This window comes from Hemiscyllium ocellatum, chromosome 39 (assembly GCF_020745735.1).
Source record: "Hemiscyllium ocellatum isolate sHemOce1 chromosome 39, sHemOce1.pat.X.cur, whole genome shotgun sequence".
In the NCBI taxonomy this organism is placed as follows: Eukaryota; Metazoa; Chordata; class Chondrichthyes; order Orectolobiformes; family Hemiscylliidae; genus Hemiscyllium; species Hemiscyllium ocellatum.
This window is the reverse complement of record NC_083439.1, coordinates 7,183,558-7,203,690: the sequence shown is the minus strand read 5'-3', so window position 1 is coordinate 7,203,690 and position 20,133 is coordinate 7,183,558. Positions and strand designations below refer to the sequence as shown.

Sequence of the window (20,133 nt, the reverse complement as noted above, 5' to 3'; positions counted from 1 at the left end):
CGCTGCTTTTCTTTTTATTTACCACCATACATCCTGTTGTTTTCCCTTTCCCTTACCCCTGACTCATTAGTTTAAAGTCCTTGTGATCATCCCATGTGTCCTTTTCACTGCAACACCGGTTCCAGATCAGTTCAAGTGAAAACCATTCCATTGGTACAGATCCCTCTTACGGGACCTGTTCCTTAATTTTGTTCCTAGTGCTTGATAATCCCCACACAGGCCATCCTTCCTAGCCTTGCCTATGTTATTGATCCCAACATGGACAACAACAACTGGATCCTTGCCCTCCCGCTCCAATCTCCTTTCAAGCCAGTCATGCCAACATACCACACGGGTCTCATGATTCTGGTTACAAAGGATACTATTTATCCCTCTAATTATACTATCCCTTGCAATTACCCCTTGACTTTTTGCTCCCCCCTCTTGAATGGCCTTCTACACCACAGTGCAATGGTCAGCTGGCTCATTCTCCTTGCAGCCCTTTTCCTCAACAACACAGGGAGTAAGTACCTCACACAAGGTACCTGGACAAGGTCAAGAGATGAGGTTCCTGCATTCCTGAATTCAGGATCCCCTTACCGGCTTCACTTGCAGTTACACCATGAAATTCCTGATTCAATTGAATTTGAACTACTTAATCTCCCAGGTGTGACGACCTCCTGAAACAAAGCATCCAGGTACATCTCCCCCTCCTGGATATGCCACAATGTTTGAAGCTGCGATTCCAGATCATCAATTTTGAGCCAGAATTCCTTAACTTTGTCCTGATATTTTTTACTTAGTGCCTCGGTAGCATTTTAATCGGTCTATTTAACATTCACTAGAAGTGCATCGACTGTCCAACATTGCTTAATTGAAAGACACCAGTACATTCCTCACTTGACAGAAATGTTTTTGTGACAAATAAAATGCCCTCTCTTTGACCTGTGTCACCATCTTTCCCTGAATCCATAACGTCATGCTTAGTTTCAAATACTTTATCACATTTGGGACAATTCATGGTGTAGTGGTACTTTGAATCACACCCAAACATCAAACTGTTACACCGTGAGCACTTTTAACACCTACTGTAAATGTCAAATTCTCTTTGATTTGCAAAATTATCAACTGCATTTCTGTCCTCGTTTCCATAAGTTGTAGTTCTCCTTTTGTACTGTTGCCTGTGACCTATGTTTAGTCAGTCTCACCAATTTATTAACATTGTATTCCTGGTCATATTGCCGATTGCCTCTTTGTGCTATCACTGCTGCTGAGAAAAAATGCTTTCCTGGGAAGGTTTTCAATGCTTCTGACATTTTCCCTAGTGTATGATTATCTGAAAATTTAAGTCCCATCAAAACTAGATGTCTGTCCATTTTTGATACTTTGGCATTGGTTATTAACTTTATTAAGTTAAATGCCAACACAGAGTGGGGAATTTCCAAATTATATTTTTGTAGTGGTGTATAAAACCACTTTGCATTCTTCTGTAGTACTGTTCTCAGTCCAAATGTTTCAGAATCACATCTCAACAGTCACCAGAATATCCATTCGATAAATTTTATCCATTATAGTTATCAGTCTGTCTGACTCTCAACCTTACTCAAATTATTAGACCAATTTGTTGCTCGTCTTGTTTCTATGTGTAATGAAAGTGCTAAGGCCATATGCTCCTTCCTCTTTGGTAAGGAAGTAATCCAAGATCCACACAGTAACTTTATCATTCTGCTGGTCACAAGGTTTATTTTCAGAAAACAAGAGTCAGTAATCATACATCCTTAACTTTACATTTTAAATCAACCATCCTGTGCACAATGTCATGTTCCAAAAGATAATGGTGTTCAAAGAGTTCACGTCCACACTTTTCTATAAGAGCTTTATTTAAGTTCATCGCACTCTATAAAACACACTCCCAATTACTAGCTCTCCATATTTATATAACCAATTCGAAATCAATTAACTCTCAATTAATATATGCATTATATGTTGCTTCATTCTATTAAGTCTCTGGCAATCTTTCAGACCACATTTGATGATAACATTACATATCCAACACCTCCAACCTAACACACCCCACCTCCATATTAAAAATTCTATTCTGACTGAGCTTACTAGTTCTCTATCTTGCAGTTTATTTAATAATTCATCTAAAAATACCTTCATGGACATTTCACCCACTCAATCTTCGCTAGCTTTATGTACCTCCTCCACTCTAAAGTCTTCTTTAAATCTCTCCTTTTTGTTCAACCCACCAATGGCTCTTAGCCTTCAGCCACTTTAGTCAAATACATAGAATACTCTTTCAAAATGTTATACTTATGTACCTCAGTCTCTGACTTAAGATATTCTCAGAGCTCTTCTTGTTGACTAATCTTGTTACCCCTCCTATTAGAAAAAAGTGAGGACTGCAGATGCTGGAGATCAGAGCTGAAAATGTGTTGCTGGAAAAGTGCAGCAGGTCAGGCAGCATCCAAGGAGCAGGAGAATCGACGTTTCGGGCATGACCCCTCCTATTTTCATTCTTTATGATTTGACATGTTTATATAAATACAAGATATTGTTATGAAATGAATTTGAGCTCTTTCTAAAACAGAAACAGCAGTATATGAAGGTTATATCATTCTGAACACGGGGATTTGTTTTCCCAAAGTGCATGGATTGAAGTGGGTGGGGAAGAAACAAAAAAAGGGTATACTCAATCTCAATCATTTATATATTGTTTATAATGAGTCACTCAGCAGAAAGAGAACAGGGCCAGTTAGTCATCTGGCGATGTTACACTCAGGAACTGAGAGCAGAGCAAGAAAATAAAATACTCCATGTTTTCCCTTCTAAGCACCACCAACCTTGCTTAGATATGGCTTTAGTCACTCCCCATTTCTCAACAAAAAGACACTCCTGTTTCTAACCAAAGAGACACATACAGTGCCTCACCAAAGAGTGTTAGGAGGTTCTTTACTGCAGGTGGCATTAGAACTGTATCTATTTTGACCAGATATCCACACAATTTCTAAAAGCAATGATGAATAGTGAGCAAGAGCAAGAAACCTGACGGATTTGTTATCTATTTGCAATACAAGGGCACCGAGTCCAAATTATGCATTCAAAATTAATGTTTTAGATAAACTAGGAATAAAAAAACATTTTATTTCATGATAATTTTGGTTTTGTCCTATTTTCAACAATTTTCCTCTTCATGCCTTGATTTATTAAAAGTGAATTTGTAGCTATTTTCCTCCTTCCTGTTTTCTACATAGCCTCGTATTTTTCATAGGTCACATGCACAACAGGTACCGCAGACTGACTTAGGAACACTTTGCCTGAAAGCAGAAAAAGTTTTATTTCTTTTGAAGCTGTGAAAGTTCATATAATTACTATAATTTTTTAATCATATCACTTTCTGTCCCTCATTAAAATGTACATCACAAAAATTTAACCACCTTTTAATATTAAAAAATTAAAAATGGTAACCTATTTTGTAACTCTAATTGCTTCAATGGAAATAAGACAAGAATTCACAGCTGTGTGATTAAATCATGGGAAATATTCCCTACTTTGTATAACAAGAGACCCCCTGCTTGTCAGAGTTTGAAGAGCCAAGGTTTTCAGATGACATTTCAATAACTGGAACACAGCATTACAAATCCATTCCCAACTTTACTGAAACAATTATTGAAATTATTACCTTCAGGCCATGTATGTTCCGTTTCCCAGGTGGCTTGCAGGCTGAAACAGTAATTGACTAAATTGCAGAACACATCAGGGCCATTTACAAATTTGTTAAAAATGATTCATATGAAAGAAATGAGACTGACACCAAAATTAACAGCTGAAAATGATGGAAAAGGGGCTCAAAAGCCTGTACAGGGAATTTTTAAAGAGTGATCCCATCTTGCAAAACTAATGCTGAAAAATAAAGATAATATATGAAAAAGATATAAAGTATGAAAGGCAAATAAAGATTAACAGATTATAAATTTAAGGAGCAAGAGTCAGACCATTTAAACCCTCTTTTCCAACATTTTGAAAGTAAATTAAGCTAACATGTGAGCAAATAACATACTTAACTATAGAATCCACTGTCAAGGTTGATAAATTAGAAACATCAAGATTAATATTTAAATTTTTTTTAAGTTTGTTTTGCTTATGCAAGTGACTGGAGCTGTTCATCAGTTACATTTCACAGGCGACAAAACAGTCAATAAAACATTGTCAAGAATTGCGCAATCTATTCTAGTGTTTTGGTTAAAAGCTATTTTAAATAGAGTTCCAATGGCCAAATATTTTAGGGAGGGGAGGAAGGGTGTGACTCATTTGAATAACTGAAGTCTAAGTGAAGATGTACCCATTAAACCATAGTATTACAACAAGATTGTAATTTCAAGTGTTACATATTGAGTTCAACTGAATCTGCAAGATGTAGCAACCTTTCTGAAACAATTACACCAATGGAGTCATTACTCATTGTTTAATCAATGTAATTTAAGGGAAAAGAATCAGAAATAAACTACAACTGAAAGATTCTTGATAAACTACTACCATGATTCTTGGTAGACAGAATCCCAAGCAATAGAATTTTAAGAATAGTCAAAGCAATGTTTATTTAACTGGAAAAAACTGCAAACTTGATTGATTGTGTCACCAAAACAAACTATATTTTCTGCACCTTCTCTAAGATGATGGTATGCCATGAGATTGAAGCAAATAAAATAGCCAATGTAAAATGCAGCAAAGTTTAATTATAAATATATATTACTAGCTCACTAAGTTTTGAACTCACATATAAAGATAACCTTGTTTCATATTCATATATAAAGATAACAGGCCAATTTTTGGTCTGTTCCATTAGTTTATGTGGACCAGTTCTGCTGTCATAATAACACAACAGGGTCAGTGCCCATAGTTAGTGGTTGAACACTTGCCACAACTTATGTCCTTGGTCACCATCCAGTCACTGTTATTGCTCATGTACATGTGGCCAGCAAGTAACACCAAGATTTGGCTCTCTAATGAAACTGACCACAAGAATACTAACCACTTGGGCAAGGTACCCCACCACCCATTTTATGGGAGAAATAACTGGCAGAGACATTGAAAAAAAAATTGTGCATTAATAAGAAGGCAAACTACTGCTGATGTTGGAAATCTGAAATATGAACGAAAAGGGGTCAGGTAAAATCTGTGGTTTCAAGTCAATGTTCTTTCATCAAACACTGAAGAGAAATAGAGATTTAAAAGTTTTTAGGCCAGTTGAAGGGGGGAAGAGAAAGGAACAGCAAAAGGAGATTTGTGATAACGTGGTGATTTCATAATGTAATTGCCAACACTTTAGGAACCTTTCTGAGAGGGTATTTATGACCTAGTGCCTCAACTTTTAATAGCAGTAGACATACATTGTTCAGTTAAATTTGGAGTATTGGGAGTTGAAAGCACAATAAAGTTTTCTAAATTTAGGTTTAGTTATTTAAACCTAAAATCATCAATTACTGAACTGGGAACTAAATCATTTTAAAATCTTACTGGCAATTTAATTCACACTTTTTAAAGTGGAACCCTCTATCTTAACCTCATAACCCCAAAATGGATTTTAACATTTCTTGATCTAGGCACTAAGAAGGTATGCTGTAAGCAAACAGACTTCTCAATCTTGGGACAGGATCACACATGGACAATCAGTTCTAATGATGATTTAAAAGTATAGAATTAATATTTAAAGGCCATTGCCTCACCTAATCCAGCACAAGAGACCATAATCTTAAAATTAAAGCTCAATCATTCAAGAGTCTAAACAAGCAGCATTTTATCACAAAAAATGATAGCTAACATCTGGAAAATCCTTCCAAAAGGGTAAAAGGAAATAGAACAATTGAAATATTCTAAATTGAGGCAGATGAATTTCTTGAGAGGCAATGGCATATGGAGAAACAGTGGTGAATGGTGTTGAAGTGCAGATCAATTTTGTTCTAATTAAATAGTGAAAGAGACTTGAGAGGCTGAATGGCATACCCATTTCAATATTTAATTTTCAACAAGATATAGACCAATATTTAATACTGTTCATCAAATATATCGATAAATATATTTTCAGTGCTTTGTCAACAAAATTGATAAACTGACAAAATACATTTAGCTCGTGGCTAGTCAAATTTTAGTTATTGAGTCATTTCACCATTATTTTAAACAATGACCCTCACCATAAGCCAACTTGCAAATAGCAGAACAATCCAATTAATTACATTAAATACAGAAGAATATTTATGTCTGAGGGAATAAGTTTGAAATGCAGAAGCTGCATCAAAGTAGAAGTTCACAAATAGTATGTTAAGATAAAGCTGAAAATCTCAATACTGTTGAAATATTTTAAGCCACCTGGATTCCAAGATTAGAGTCTTCTATTCATTTTCATCAAGGTATGTAATAAACACAAAAATAGACTTTACCCCTAACCCTACTGTGTAATAGCAAAATGCAATTTAGTGATTCTGTTGCTTGACAGTGCTGCTTTAATTTCATTTTTAAATCATCTGGCCATTGTGATAGTATCTTAAAAATAAGCCAACTGAACTCCTCACACAATTAAAGGAAAATATGTGAATAGCACCTAACTCATCAGGGTGTCTACATGACATGAAAGCGAAACAGGCAATTTAGAATAGTCAGCAAGAAAAATCTTCTAGTCTTTAAATCCTTCTGATACAGTATGGCCATTACATTAAAAATACTGGGGAGTTTGTTGTTTTATTCTTCATTATGTTCCTTTATTTGCTAGAAATTGGCATGGCTGGCATCAAGGATAAAACATACAAGTGTCATCATATCGTACCTGCTTACAATATTGCATCCATGCATAAACATCAAAGATAATAATTCAGCTTAATTATTAAAGATGTTTTAAGAGAGAACAAGATAAACAAAGATGCAGACTTTTTGGCAACTTCTTTTACTTTAAATGTGTAGATGTAAAGTCAACCTTCTTACCTCGTGGATATATCTGCAGTGGTTCAATCATTTCTCCATTGACTTGCTGCTCTGTTACAGTGGTATAATACTGTAAAAGCAAGCAGAAAGACAAATACATTCACCCAAGTTTAAATAAAATGTAATTACTTAGTCTTTCAAACTTGCATAGAAATAGACTCAATAGACAACTTAATACTTTCATGTACCTATTATGACCTCCACTTATGATGCACCTTTAATGATGCTGAAAATATTACAATAGAAACAGAAACATTGACATGGTAACAGACTTTATTAAGACAGCAGAATATGTGATCATGATAATGAACGCTAACATTTTTGACACTGAATAAGAGGACTGGAGAAGCAAGTTCCAGATAGTTGGAGAAAATTGCTTAAAAGCTCTACTGCTGTACAATTAGTCAAGATAATCAAAAAGTCAGGGTTACGAGATTAAGGATGCAGCTAGGGAGACAAAAACTGAAGGGAATGATAGAAATAGGAATGATAGACTGAGGCCAAAGGACAATTTGAGGATAACAAGACAAAGTTTAAATTCAACTTGTTAAGATTCGTGGAACCAATGTAAGGACATGCCCAGGGTGATTAATTGGTATCAATACCAGAGTTGATTTGAATAACCGAGTTTTAGATAATTTAAGCGTTTATGAAGCGTTAAGGTTGGGAAGCCAGCAAGGGGACCAGTGAAGAAATTTCAAGCCAGGGCAAGAAAAGAATTGGTAAGGTTTAGTGGGAATGAGTGAGGGGAAAATAGCATTCTTGTAGAGATGGGACTATGAAATCTTGATAGTAGACAGGCCATGAGATTTTCAGCTTAGCTGCAAGTGAAGGAAATTGCTACTGTTTTCCACATTCTGGGCAGGTCTAAAGAGTAAATGCAGAGGGAACTGTAATCAGTGACATAGGGATTTTTTCGGTATTCAGTTGGAAATTTTGATATCAAAGAGGCAGTCTAACAACAGAGATAATTTTAAGGTCATGAGATATGAAGAGCAGGGTATCATATACATAAATATGGAAGTTGATCCAACACCTGTTGGTGATCTTAGCAAGAAGCAGTGTATGAATGAGAAACAGAACATAGCCTACACTGATTCTTAGAGACTCTGGAGGGGATCGTGTAGCAATTTGAAGAGATGCCATTGCTGCAGAAATGGTGAGTGTTTTGACTAGTAAGATTTGAACCAAACAATTGTCTGTCCTCTTTTGTCCAGAATTATGTTAGCTTTATCAAACATTGCAAAATGTATGATAAGGGATAATGCCCAAGTTAGCAGTCACAAAGAAAGCCATCATGCAGTTAGGTAGGGTAACGCAAACACTGAGCAGGCAAACTTGAATTTATACTTGAAGGAATTAAATTGTTTTTTAAAATTATAATTAAATTATTTTTTGTAAATGGAACATGTTTTGAACATTATGCAAAGAAAAAGGAGATTAGAGATAGGATGGCAACTGAAGAGAATGGATAGGTGGATTATGGATAAATCTTTTGAGGCAGGATAATGATAGCAATAAAAAGGATATTTATCAAAAATATTAATACTTTTTCTCTGTGAAGCATTTCTATTATTTTCAGGTTTTTAGGATTCTGTGGTTTCATTTTTAAAAGCAACAATTGTACCAACTGAAAATAACTATTGTTGAACCAGTTTGTTTCTTTGGCCATTTCATACATTAATTAAACAAGCAATGTTAATACAGAAAGGCAAAATTATCTAAATGGGGAGAAAATTCAGAGTGTTTCAGTGCAGAGGGATCTGGGTGTCCTCATAATAAGAAAGGCAAACGGAATTTTGACATTTATTGCTAAAGGAATAGATTACAAAAGTAGGGAAGTGTTGCTTCAACAGTTTAAAGGCATTAGAAATACCACACCAAGATATTGTGTACCGATTTGGTTCTTTTATTTGAGGAGGAATGTTGTTTCACTGGAGGCAGGTGAAAGGAGACTCACTAGATTAATTCGAGAGGTGAGGGGTTTGACGTATGAAGAAAGATTGAGAAGTTTAGGCCTATAGTGCCTGGAGTTTAGAAGAATTAGAGGAGATGTAATTGAGGTATACAAGATGCTAAAGAGGATTGACAAAGTAGACATACAAAGGATATTTTCTCTTGTGGGGCAAACTAGAATGAGAGATCATAGCTTTTAGATAAGGGGCAGCAGATTTAAGACAGAGATGAAGATAAATTACTTCCCTCAAGGGGTTGGGAGTCTGTGGAATTCACTTCCACAGACAAGAGTCGGTGCCAGGACAGTCAGTAAATTTAAGGAGCTAGACAGACTTTTAAATAGTAATGGGTTGAAGGATTATCGGGAGCAGCAGTAAAGTGGAGTTGAGGCTGAGATGAGATCAGCTGGGATCATATGCAATGATAGAGCAGACTCAAGGGCTGAATTACCTACTCCTGCTCCTGATTCTTATGTTCTTAGAGCTGCAATTCACATTAGCAAAATAAGCAAATTGGTAAAGTTGTAGAATTCAACATCCACTGATTTGTGGAGTCATTTGGATAACCGATCTCACAAACTTTAGATGTTGAGAACAAAATACTGCTATCTTCCAAGATAAAATCGAATCAATTATCACAATGATAATACTAATTATGATAAAAACAAAATTCAGTTTAGTTAACATAAATTATGATAACGCATACATGAATTGTAAAACTAACACTCTGACAATTTATATATAATTTGACATGTGGTTAACAAAATTTGTTAGAGGTGCTTGAATTAGGAACAGGCAATAATAAAACATTGAGAGATCCAAATCCTGATCAACAACCAGCAAAGCTGGCAGAAAGGGAAGGAAGAGGGATAGGACTAAATTTACAACTCTTTCACCCTCCACCACTACCCTCTCTCTTTTACCTTTGAGTCACTTCTGTATCTAAATGTCTGGTTCTCCCTGTATTCCAGAAATCTAACCTTGTTAACCAGTTTCCCACAGGGAACCTTGTCGAACGCCTTTTTTTCAATAAGGCGTTCATATTGATCATGTCTACCACCCTGCCCTCATCAATCCTCTTTGTTACTTCTTCAAAAACTCAATCAAGTTTGTGAGACATGATTTCCCATGCACAAAGCCACGTTGACTATCCCAACTCAGTCTTTGCCTTTCCAAATATATGTACATCCTGTCCCTCAGGATTTCCTCCAACAATTTGCCCAACATCAACGTCAGGCTCACTGGTCTATAGTTCCCTAGTTTGTCCTTACCACCTTTCTTAAATAGTGGCATGTTAGCCAACCTCCAGTCTTCCGGCACCTCACCTGTGACTATCGATGATACAAATATCTCAGCAAGACGCCCAGGGATCACTTCCCTAGATTCCCACAGAGATCTAGGGTACACCTGATCAGGTCCTGGGGATTTATCCACTTTTATGTGTTTCAAGACATCCAGCATTTCCTCCTCCGTAATATGGACATTTTTCAAGATGTCACAACCTATTTCCCTACATTCTATACCTTCCATGTCCATTTTCGCAGTAAATACTGATGTAAAGTACTCATTTAGTAACTCCCCCAGTCTCCTGGGGCTCCACACAAAGGTCACATTGCTGATCTTTGAGGGGCCCTATTCTCTCCCTAGTTACCCTTTTGTCCTTAATGTATTTGTAAAAACCCTTTGGATTCTCCTTAACTCTATTTGCCAAAGCTAGTTCATGTGCCCTTTTTGCCCTCCTGATTTCCCTCTTAAGTATACTCCTGCTGCCTTTATACTCTTCTAAGGATTCACTCAATCTACTCTGTCTATACCTGACATATGCTTCCTTCTTTTTCTTCACCAAATCCTCAATTTCTCTAGTCATCCAGTATTCCCTATACCTACTAGCCTTTCCTTTCACCCTAACAGGAATATACTTTCTCTGGACTCTTGTTATCTCATTTCTGGAGGCTTCCCATTTTCCAGCCATCCTTTTACCTGCGAACATCTGCCTCTAATCAGCTTTCAAAAGTTCTTGCCTAATACTGTCAAAATTGGCCTTTCTCCAATTTAGAACTTCGACTTTTCGATCCATAACTATTCTAAAATTAATAGAATTATGGTCACTGGCCCCAAAGTGCTCGTGCACTGACACCTCAGTCACCTGCCCTGCCTTATTTCCCAAGTGTAGGTCAGATTTTGCATCTTCCCTATCCACATACTGAATCAGAAAATTGTCTTGTATGCAATTAACAAATTCCTCTCCTTCTAAACCCTTCACACTATGGCAGTCCCAGTCAATGTTTGAAAATTAAAATCCCCTACCATAACCATCCTATTATTTTTACAGATAACTGAGATCTCCTTATAAATTTGTTTTTCAATTTCCCTCTGACTATTCAGGGGTCTATAATACAATCCCGATAAGGTGATCATCTCTTTCTTATTTCTCAGTTCCACCCAACTAACGTTCCTGGATGTATTTCCGGGATTATTCTCCCTCAGTACAGCTATAATACTATCCCTTATCAAAAGTGCCACTCCCCCTCCTATTTTGCCTCCCTTTCTGACCTTCCTATAGCATTTGTATCCTGGAACTTTAAGCTGCCAGTCCTGTCTATCCCTGAGTCACATTTCTGTGATTGCTATGATATCCCAGTCCCATGTTCCTAACCATGCCCTGAGTTAATTTGCTTCCCTGTTAGGCCTCTTGCATTTAAATAAACGCAGTTTATCAGTCCAACCTTGTTCTCTTTGTCCCTGCCTGCCCTGACTGTTTGATTTACTTCTTTTCTTAACTGTACTCATCTCAGATTGATTTCTTTCCTCACTAACTCCCTGGGTCCCACCTTACTAGTTTAAATCCTCCCAAGCAGTTCTAGCAAATCTCCCTGCCAGTAAATTAGTCCCCTTCCAATTTAGATGCAATCCGTCCTTCTTGTACAGGTCACTTCTATCCCAAAAGAGATTCCAATGATCCAAAAATGTGAATCCTTCTCCCATACACCAGCTCCTCAGCCATACATTCATCTGCTCTATCCTCCTATTTCTGCCCTCATTATCTCGTAGCACCGGGTGTAATCCATATATTACTACTCTTGAGAACCTCCTTTTTAAATTCCTGCCTAACTCTCTATAATCTCCCTTCAGAATCTCAACCTTTTCCCTTCCTATGTCGTTGGTTCCAATGTGTACAATGACTTCCTGCTGGCCCCACTCCCCTTTGAGAACATTTTGCACCCGCTCTAAGACATCCTTGTTCTGGTCAATATCTCAATAAAACATATAATCAAGAAAGAACCCACTCAATTCACTACTGTATATAGCAAGGCCCCAAGGCCACACATAAAACTATTCACTTATCTGTCTCTGTGCTGTGATCTCTCCCAAATAGATTCCTCCAAGATCAGTCGTGAATCTCGCTGTTTGTGTCAATTTTCCCAGATGCACTCCAATGTCCAGCAATACATGAATTCAATAGCAAAGGGCAGTAATTGTTCAGATTCACTGCTGTGTCAGTTAGCAGTGTGGGTTTCTTTCTCTCTCGCTCTCCTGCACTGACCTCACCATGTATGCCTTTGTCTGTTCCTTTCCCTTTTTCTCTTTTAAAAGTGTCACTGTTTTGACTTTTTTTACCTCCAAAGTTCTAAAATAATGCAACAGCATATAAAACATTAATTGTTGCTCCTGGGATTCGAGGAAATCACCTCCAACACCTAAAATACCTCAAAAAAGTCACAGAATAATACAACATGGAAACATGCTAATCATGGTGCCCACTCAACTAGTTCCAATTGCCTGCATTTGGTCCATATCCTTCTAAAGCCTTCCCATCCATCTACCTATCCAAATTTTTTTTAAAAAATGTGCTGTTGTACCTGTCTCAACCAATTTCTCTGACAGCCCATTCCTTTTACATACCACTCTCTGTGTGAAGAAGTTGCCCCTCGGGTCCTTCTTAAGTCTTTCCCCCTCACCTTAAACCTGTACCCTCTATATTTCAATTCACCATTCCTGGGGAAAAAGACTATATGCATTCATCCTATCTATGCTCCTCGTGATTTTATATACCTCAATAACGTCACCTCTCATTCTCCTATGTTCCAAGGCATAAAGTCCTACCCTGACCAACCTCTCCCCATAATTCAGGCCTCTGCAACATCCTCATAAATTTTCTTTGCACTCTTTCCAGTTTAATTATGACTTTCCTATAACAGGGTGACTTCACAATACTCCAAGTGCAGCCTCATCAAGGACTTATCAACTGTACTATAATGTTCCAACTCCTGTACTCAATGCCTCAACCGATGAAGACCAGCATGCTAAATGCCTTCTTCACCACTGTGTCTCTACCTGTCATGTCACTTTCAAAGAACTATGTACCTGTACTCCTGGGTCGCTCAGCCCCACAACACTCCTCAGGACCTTACCATTTAGTGTATAAGTCCTACCTTGATTTGACTTTCCAAAGTGCAATACTTCACACTTATCTGTATTGAACTGTATTTGCCAATTCTCAGCCCACTTCCCCATCTGATCAAGATCCCTCTGTAATGTTTGATAACCTTCCTCACTACGAACAATTCCTCTTAATTTTGTATCATCCACAAACTTACAAATCATGCTTTGTACATTCACATCGATCATTTGTGTAAATAACAAAAGATCCTAGCACCGATCCTTTTGGCACACCACTAGTCTCAAGCCCCCAGTCCAAGAAACGACCTTGAACTGTCACCCTCTGCTTCCTACCATCGAGCCAATTTTGAGTCCAATTAGCTAGCTTTCCCTGGATATCACGCGGCCTAACCTTCATGACTAGCCTGTGTGCAGGACTTTGTCAAAGGCCTTACTAAAGTCCATATACAGAACATCCACTCATCTAGCTTCTTGGTTACCTCTTCAAAAAAGTCTAAAAGATTTATCACACGTGACTTGACATGTACAGATCCATGCTGACTATCCCTAATCAGATCTGACTATCCTAATGTTCATTAATCTTGCCCCTCAGTATCCTCTCCAACAATTTGCTTACCATGATGTCGGGCTCACTGGCCTGTAGTTCCCTGGCTTGTCTTTGACACCTTTCTAAAACAGTGAACAACAGTAGCCACCCTCCAGTCTTCCAGAACTTCAGCAGTGGCTAAAGATGAGGCAGAAATCTCTGCAAAACGTCCTTAGCAATTATTTCCAAACTACAGCAAACTGCTTGCACTTTCACACCAGGTTGGGTACAAACGACCTTTAAATGTACCTCAGCCAGAATGGGTAGCAAATCTCATGCTATTGGCATTAATCAGATCTATATGCTAGTCATCTTGCCAAGTGAAATAACTGATCTCCCATACCAGATTTTAAAAAAAACTTGTGCAGGGATTGAGACAGGTGGGGCTTGAACCCAGGCCTTCTGGCCCAGTGGTAGCGAAACTAACACTATGCCACAAAACACAACTTAACTGAATTAAAAAAGGGTTCAAACTGCATAAACCACTAAGAAGTCGTGCTATGTGAAACTCAACATCATTTAAAACTTTTTTTTAAATGTTAGGAAATCATTTCATTCAACGTTATGCCATTTGAGTCAGTTTGATCAGTGGTTATCATTGTGTTTTCGTGTGGCTGATACCAGTAGATGATGATTTTTAATGAAGGACCAACACTTGTAATTCAATTAATTATTGCAAATTTCCTGAGAATTAATTTGCAGCTGATTATGAGGAAATGCTGTGCATGTAATGCAAATTCTTATTCCCAGTAAAAACACTGATTGGTTTGGAAATTTCGAATATATAAATGATATGCGATTCCACTTTCAGCTTTCATTCATTAGTGCCTCAAGAAATCTAGTGGTCTTATAGAATAACATGTACAAGATAGCTTTAATCAACCTGTTCAGATGTGTTGTGACACATCTCTGGAACCGGTGGGATTTGAACCCAGGTCTCATAATCTGCTATGTGAGCATGTGTTGTGTAAATTTAAACAAATTATTTTCTTTCTCTCTTCAAGAAGTACTTGTTTCATGCACCAATATTCATTTAAGAATGACACAGATTTACTGTAAATTTATTGTACATACATCGATTTCTACCTTTTCCTGTTCTTAAGCCAACAGTCAACTAAAGTACAACTCAGCTTTTTCATTTTAAGAAGTACTACCAAATTAACCGAGCACCAAATGGACAAATTGCAAACACTGCCCATCAGGAGCAGTGTAACAAGAACAAGAAATCAAAAAAAGAAAACAAGGAGTGGGTACTAAATCAAAATAGTGTTGGTGGGAAAGATAATGTACCCCTACCCTCTCAGTGGCCACCCAGCTTTGAGGCTACTAGTGGACACCACATGCTCCCAATCCGAGTACTCCCAGGCACAGAAGTAACTGCAAAAGACAGAGTGGCGAGCAGTCAGGTATTACAATCCATTGCACAACACACTGCCTGGACCTGTTGAAGGCTACTAAAGCTACATTTTTGACAAAATATATACATTAAATCACCAACAATTTACAAATTCACCCAATTAAACAAATTACAGACATTTTCTGTAATTCTTCAGGTGCAGAGTAACAGCAATTATACCAAACAAGAGGGGTGAAAGGCAGAACAAAAAAGGTGATTGAATCAGGGGAAATGTTGTATCCCAGGCCCCACAGTGCCAACAAATCTCTAATAGCCTTGAGGAAACCTGTAGAGATTGTGTGCTTCATGTCCAAGGACATCCAGGTACGAAAGAACCATGGAAGAGAGGCAAGCAGTAGGGAATGAAGACACCCTCCATGGCCTGCTGCCTGGACCTGATAGCTACGAAGAATCAGTCCTTTGTAAATAAATTTAGCTATTCGGAGCCATGAATGCTACCACTGAACCACAAGAATTCCTCTCAGCTCAAGAGCAGGCACTTCCTAATCAACCTTCTGGTCGACATTCTTGCATATTTCTGGTGCAAGTGGTATAAAGTCCAATGAGCATCACTTGCTCCCAATCAACAATTGGTCTGTTCTGCTTGAGCTTTAAAAGCAACCTGCATTTCTAACTCTGACAGTACTGCATTGTGTTATGTTTCCAGATGTAGAAAATGACCTTTAGAGATCTTCCAAATATGAGTACACTTCATGAGTAATCCCAGGTGGTCAATGTTGGCAGGGGCAGCAATTTTGAGCTCCATCCCATTTTTACTTACATTTAAAGTATAGGATACAATTTTCATGATTTTTATGATAAAGCCTATTATAGCAACTATTACACAATATTAGTTTCTATAGCTACCATGGCCACAAATAGGAAACTAATTTGAAATGTCCCACTGCTGTTTCTAGGCTGAATTAGTACTAGAACACAAATGGAAAAAGAACACAAAGCCAATATGCTTAACTGAACAGTATAATTTTTGGGTGGTGCCATTGACTCATCATATCACATTGCTCTTACCACTAGCAACATCAGCAACAAGTTTATGACTACTGCTAATTCACTCTAGTTCAAAATACCCTCTCCAGACATTTTGGAAGGATAGACTACAACTTAATGGTATTACTAATCATTTCTTCTTAGCTGAAATTAACAATGCAAAATGTGTTCACACCTTTATTAGACATCACTAGATTTCTAATGACAATTATGTAAAAACAATTGCAGCACTTCACTGATTTCTGCTTACTTACAAGTATAAAGTTAAACATTTCTGAAGGACTCTCTGTCCAAAGGGACAATGGGCACTATGATTCAAATCATAATAATTATTTTTAAGATTTTGTTTGGATAGTACCAAACAACAGCACTTCTGACAATGGGCAGATTCTATGGCAATTGTCATAATACAAATCCAAAATGTAACAATAAAAGCCCATTAAAGTAACAATTTATTTCACATATGTGAATTGGACCTTCATTAGGCAATAGCTGTATAGTTATGAAAAGTATGGACAAAAGTGATAATTATATTATCTCAGGACCCAATATATCATGGAGAAAACTGATGCATCCTCATTAATTTTTGTCATTAGAGAGTTCTATCTTAAAATATGAACAGCAGGGACTAAAGATAAACTTATTTCAGATTTGTAAATAAGAATTAGCAGTACTTAATGCTCAGAAGTTTCTTTACATTATTTAGTGTCAGTTCTCCATGGCCAGAGTATATTTGTGGCTGACTTACTTGTTGACACTAAACTTAGTAGGATGCACAAGAATGGCACAGGAAAAGCTCAGTCTCCAATAATCCCTGCTGTTGGGAAGGATGAAGCTTCCTCTGGAAAAACTGAGAACTTAGCAGCACAAAGAAAATGTTAGTGGTTTAATGTGCTGGAAAAGCACACTGTCAGCAGCAGAAAGACAATTTCCAAAGAACACAGGTGACAACTTTTGTTTCTTTTCAATTAATTTTCAGATGTGGGCATTGTTGGTAATGCTCAATTGGTGGCATTTGTTGCCCTGACAATTCTGTGGCCCATTTCCCACTTCAAACGGCCGAAATGAGTTAATCACATTGACCTGGGACTACAGTCTTATATAAGACAGGCTGTGTAGGAACAATAAGTTGTTCTCTTGAAAGGATAGAAATGAACCAATTAGGTTTTTTAGCCAATCAATCTCATGATCACTTTTATTGATATAGCTTTTTGAATAGAGTTTAAAGCAGAAACACCAAAATATCACATGCCATCAAAATGTAGAAGCATGAGGAGAGAAGTTGATATAAATCAAGATGTGAAGTCACTGACCGTGAATTTTAAAAACCTGTGAACTTGCAAGCCCCTGGGATGGATTAAGTTATGAGCAGGAGCTGCTCAATCTGATTTCAGAATAGTTAGAAGACAGGCAGTATAGATGAGAAAGATAATCTCAATACACTTTTCACAACCACCAGAAGTTCCAAAGAGCTTTACAGTCAATTTAGCAATTTTGAAGTCTAGTTGCTGTTATATTACAAGATAGTATACTTCAAAGCTACGATAGTTAATCACAATACTTTAAAAAAAACTCACCATAATATCAAATGAACTGAAATCATGAGATAAAGAGAACATAGAATATTGAATAGATTATAATAATTAAACATTTATGCTGCTTGCTTTCTTTCTGATTTGCAGCTTAGTTAGCAGCTGCCTTCAGTTGCAAACAAAGCTGAAGACCTTATAGAGTTGGGAGTTTTTTTTTCTTTATTCATGCCAAAAGCTCAGGAATAAAAGAACAACTTCATCGCAATGCACTGAGGAAAACTTATTTCCAAAAGCATTTATTACCCTTGCAAAAAAAATAATTGATGCTGTCGGTTTCTCAAACGGTCAAGACAAGTAGGTTTTATTGGTAACAGTTTTATAGATCGACCTTTTAGAGCAGTAATAAATGTTAACAAGTAGTTTCGAAAAACAGTTCAAAATAAAGTCTCGCTAAAATACAATGACATTTCTAAACGTAGTAATTTCACAGAAAATATGACGCCACTGGCTATTTTGAGCTCTGTTCGTGTATTTTTAATAGGAAATTTGCCAGTTATTGATCCGCAGCTTGTACTATCTGCCTAAGGCAGCTATTCTAGTTGCACGCAACTTTCCAATCAGTAGCTGTCAAAAATCACAAGATTTACAGGCATGTTGCGTACCTCTTTATTTGCTTACCACCATTTATGCAAGTCACTAAACAGGAGGAGCAACATTTAACTCTCTAACCCACTCAATTGGCACTACTTATCTTGTCTGTATTTTCAGGGAAGGACATCTTGGTCATTTTACCACAGTTATCACACAAACAATGTTTCAAAGTCAGTGATAAAAATTGTGGTGCTTCCTTATTTGGTATATTAGACTTCATTGGGGCACTGTCCTTGTGTATATTTAATACTGAGATAGATAGATACTTGATCAGTAAGGGAGTCAAACGTTACTGGAAAGGGCAAGAAAGTGGAGGTGAGAATGTCAGATCAGACATGATCCTATTGAACTGCAAAGCAGGGCCAAGGGACTGAACTGCCTACTCCTGTTCCTATTTCTTATGTTCCCATGGGTTGGGTTGAGTTGTTTAGACAAAGGGATATAAGTTTGATTTCCAGTTGCATTGCTAATTGATTAAACTGAAGGTAGTAAATGAAGTATTAAATTTGGTCTCAATGAAGCTAGAGATGAGATAAAGAGAATAAATGAAGCTACTACCTGATCATTATCCAGTCTATCATGTGGAGATTTCCCAAAATTAAACATACAGTCCCTATTACACAACTTGAGCTAATCAAATAACCAAATGCCACAGATTAAAGATCACACTAATGTACAATGGAGAAACTCAACAATTTAACTAGCAGAAACCGCTAGTCCCACAGGCTTCAAACATGTATATGTAAACCAAGACTTGCATATCTGAGATGCACACAACATTTAACAATGGACATCACCTCCAAATGCAAGGCCTGATTTATATGACCTTTGCAGATCTTTAAACATGCTTGCGACTTTGATATTCTAGATAGCCATGGCCAGTAAAATATATCACCCTCACAGCAAAATCTACTTGCTCCAAATGTCCTCTTCATGAGATTTAACAGAGACAAGTTATTTTGAAGCTGATTTCAGCTTCTGGTTTTTTCTGCGTACTAGCAACTTAAATTTCCACGTTTTGATATTCCATGATTCTACCTGTTGCAATTAAAGTCAACTGTAGCTCTGAAAGAATCTAGTTCAAAATATACAAGTGATTTGATTGAGAAAATCTCAAGTCTTAAGCCTAGCATTTCACTTAGAGTGAAGATACAAGGAGGGATTTCCATGCAAGGTGACAAAGATGATTGGTTATGAAATGAAAAACTGCAAGTGCTGCACCCTATGTCACTCTTAAGTACTTTTAATGCAGCATACTGTACAGGTAAGGCACAGCACAAACCTCTAGTCTTTCTGCATTGATAACATTTAAACCGAAATGTACACTACATATTACAGTGTAAATTTTAAATTTGCCACACTAGTTGTACACGTACTCTTAAAGTAAAATAATTAATTATAATCAAGAGTACTCATCCTTTCTACTCAAAGCTTCCAGGAAGCACAGCAGTGATTTTTAGTGATTCAGTCTAGGTTAAATTTCATTTTGGGTCTGAGGGGCAACTCATCAACCAGATTAGATTCAAACTTCTTGTTCAAACAAACTATGGTTCAAGGTCAAACTACATTAAAATTAAGATCAGAATATGCAGACATAGAATAAGTTGCCTAGACAGGAATAATTATTTTCAGGATATTGACAAGTTA

The 20,133-nt window shown here is 37.1% G+C and overlaps 1 protein-coding gene across 6 annotated transcripts in view; it reads right to left on the bottom strand.

The window, feature by feature from the left end:
• The window catches only part of map2k5 (mitogen-activated protein kinase kinase 5), a 393,643-nt gene that overhangs the window by 299,767 nt on the left and 73,743 nt on the right, over positions 1-20,133 (bottom strand). For all 6 annotated transcript variants that reach the window (XM_060852989.1, XM_060852986.1, XM_060852988.1 and 3 more), the window contains exons 4-5: positions 6,958-7,027; positions 3,665-3,705 (exon numbers count right to left, since the gene is read on the bottom strand). In XM_060852989.1, coding sequence (XP_060708972.1) covers positions 3,665-3,705; positions 6,958-7,027 — 111 coding nt within the window. The remainder of the gene's footprint in view (positions 1-3,664; positions 3,706-6,957; positions 7,028-20,133) is intronic.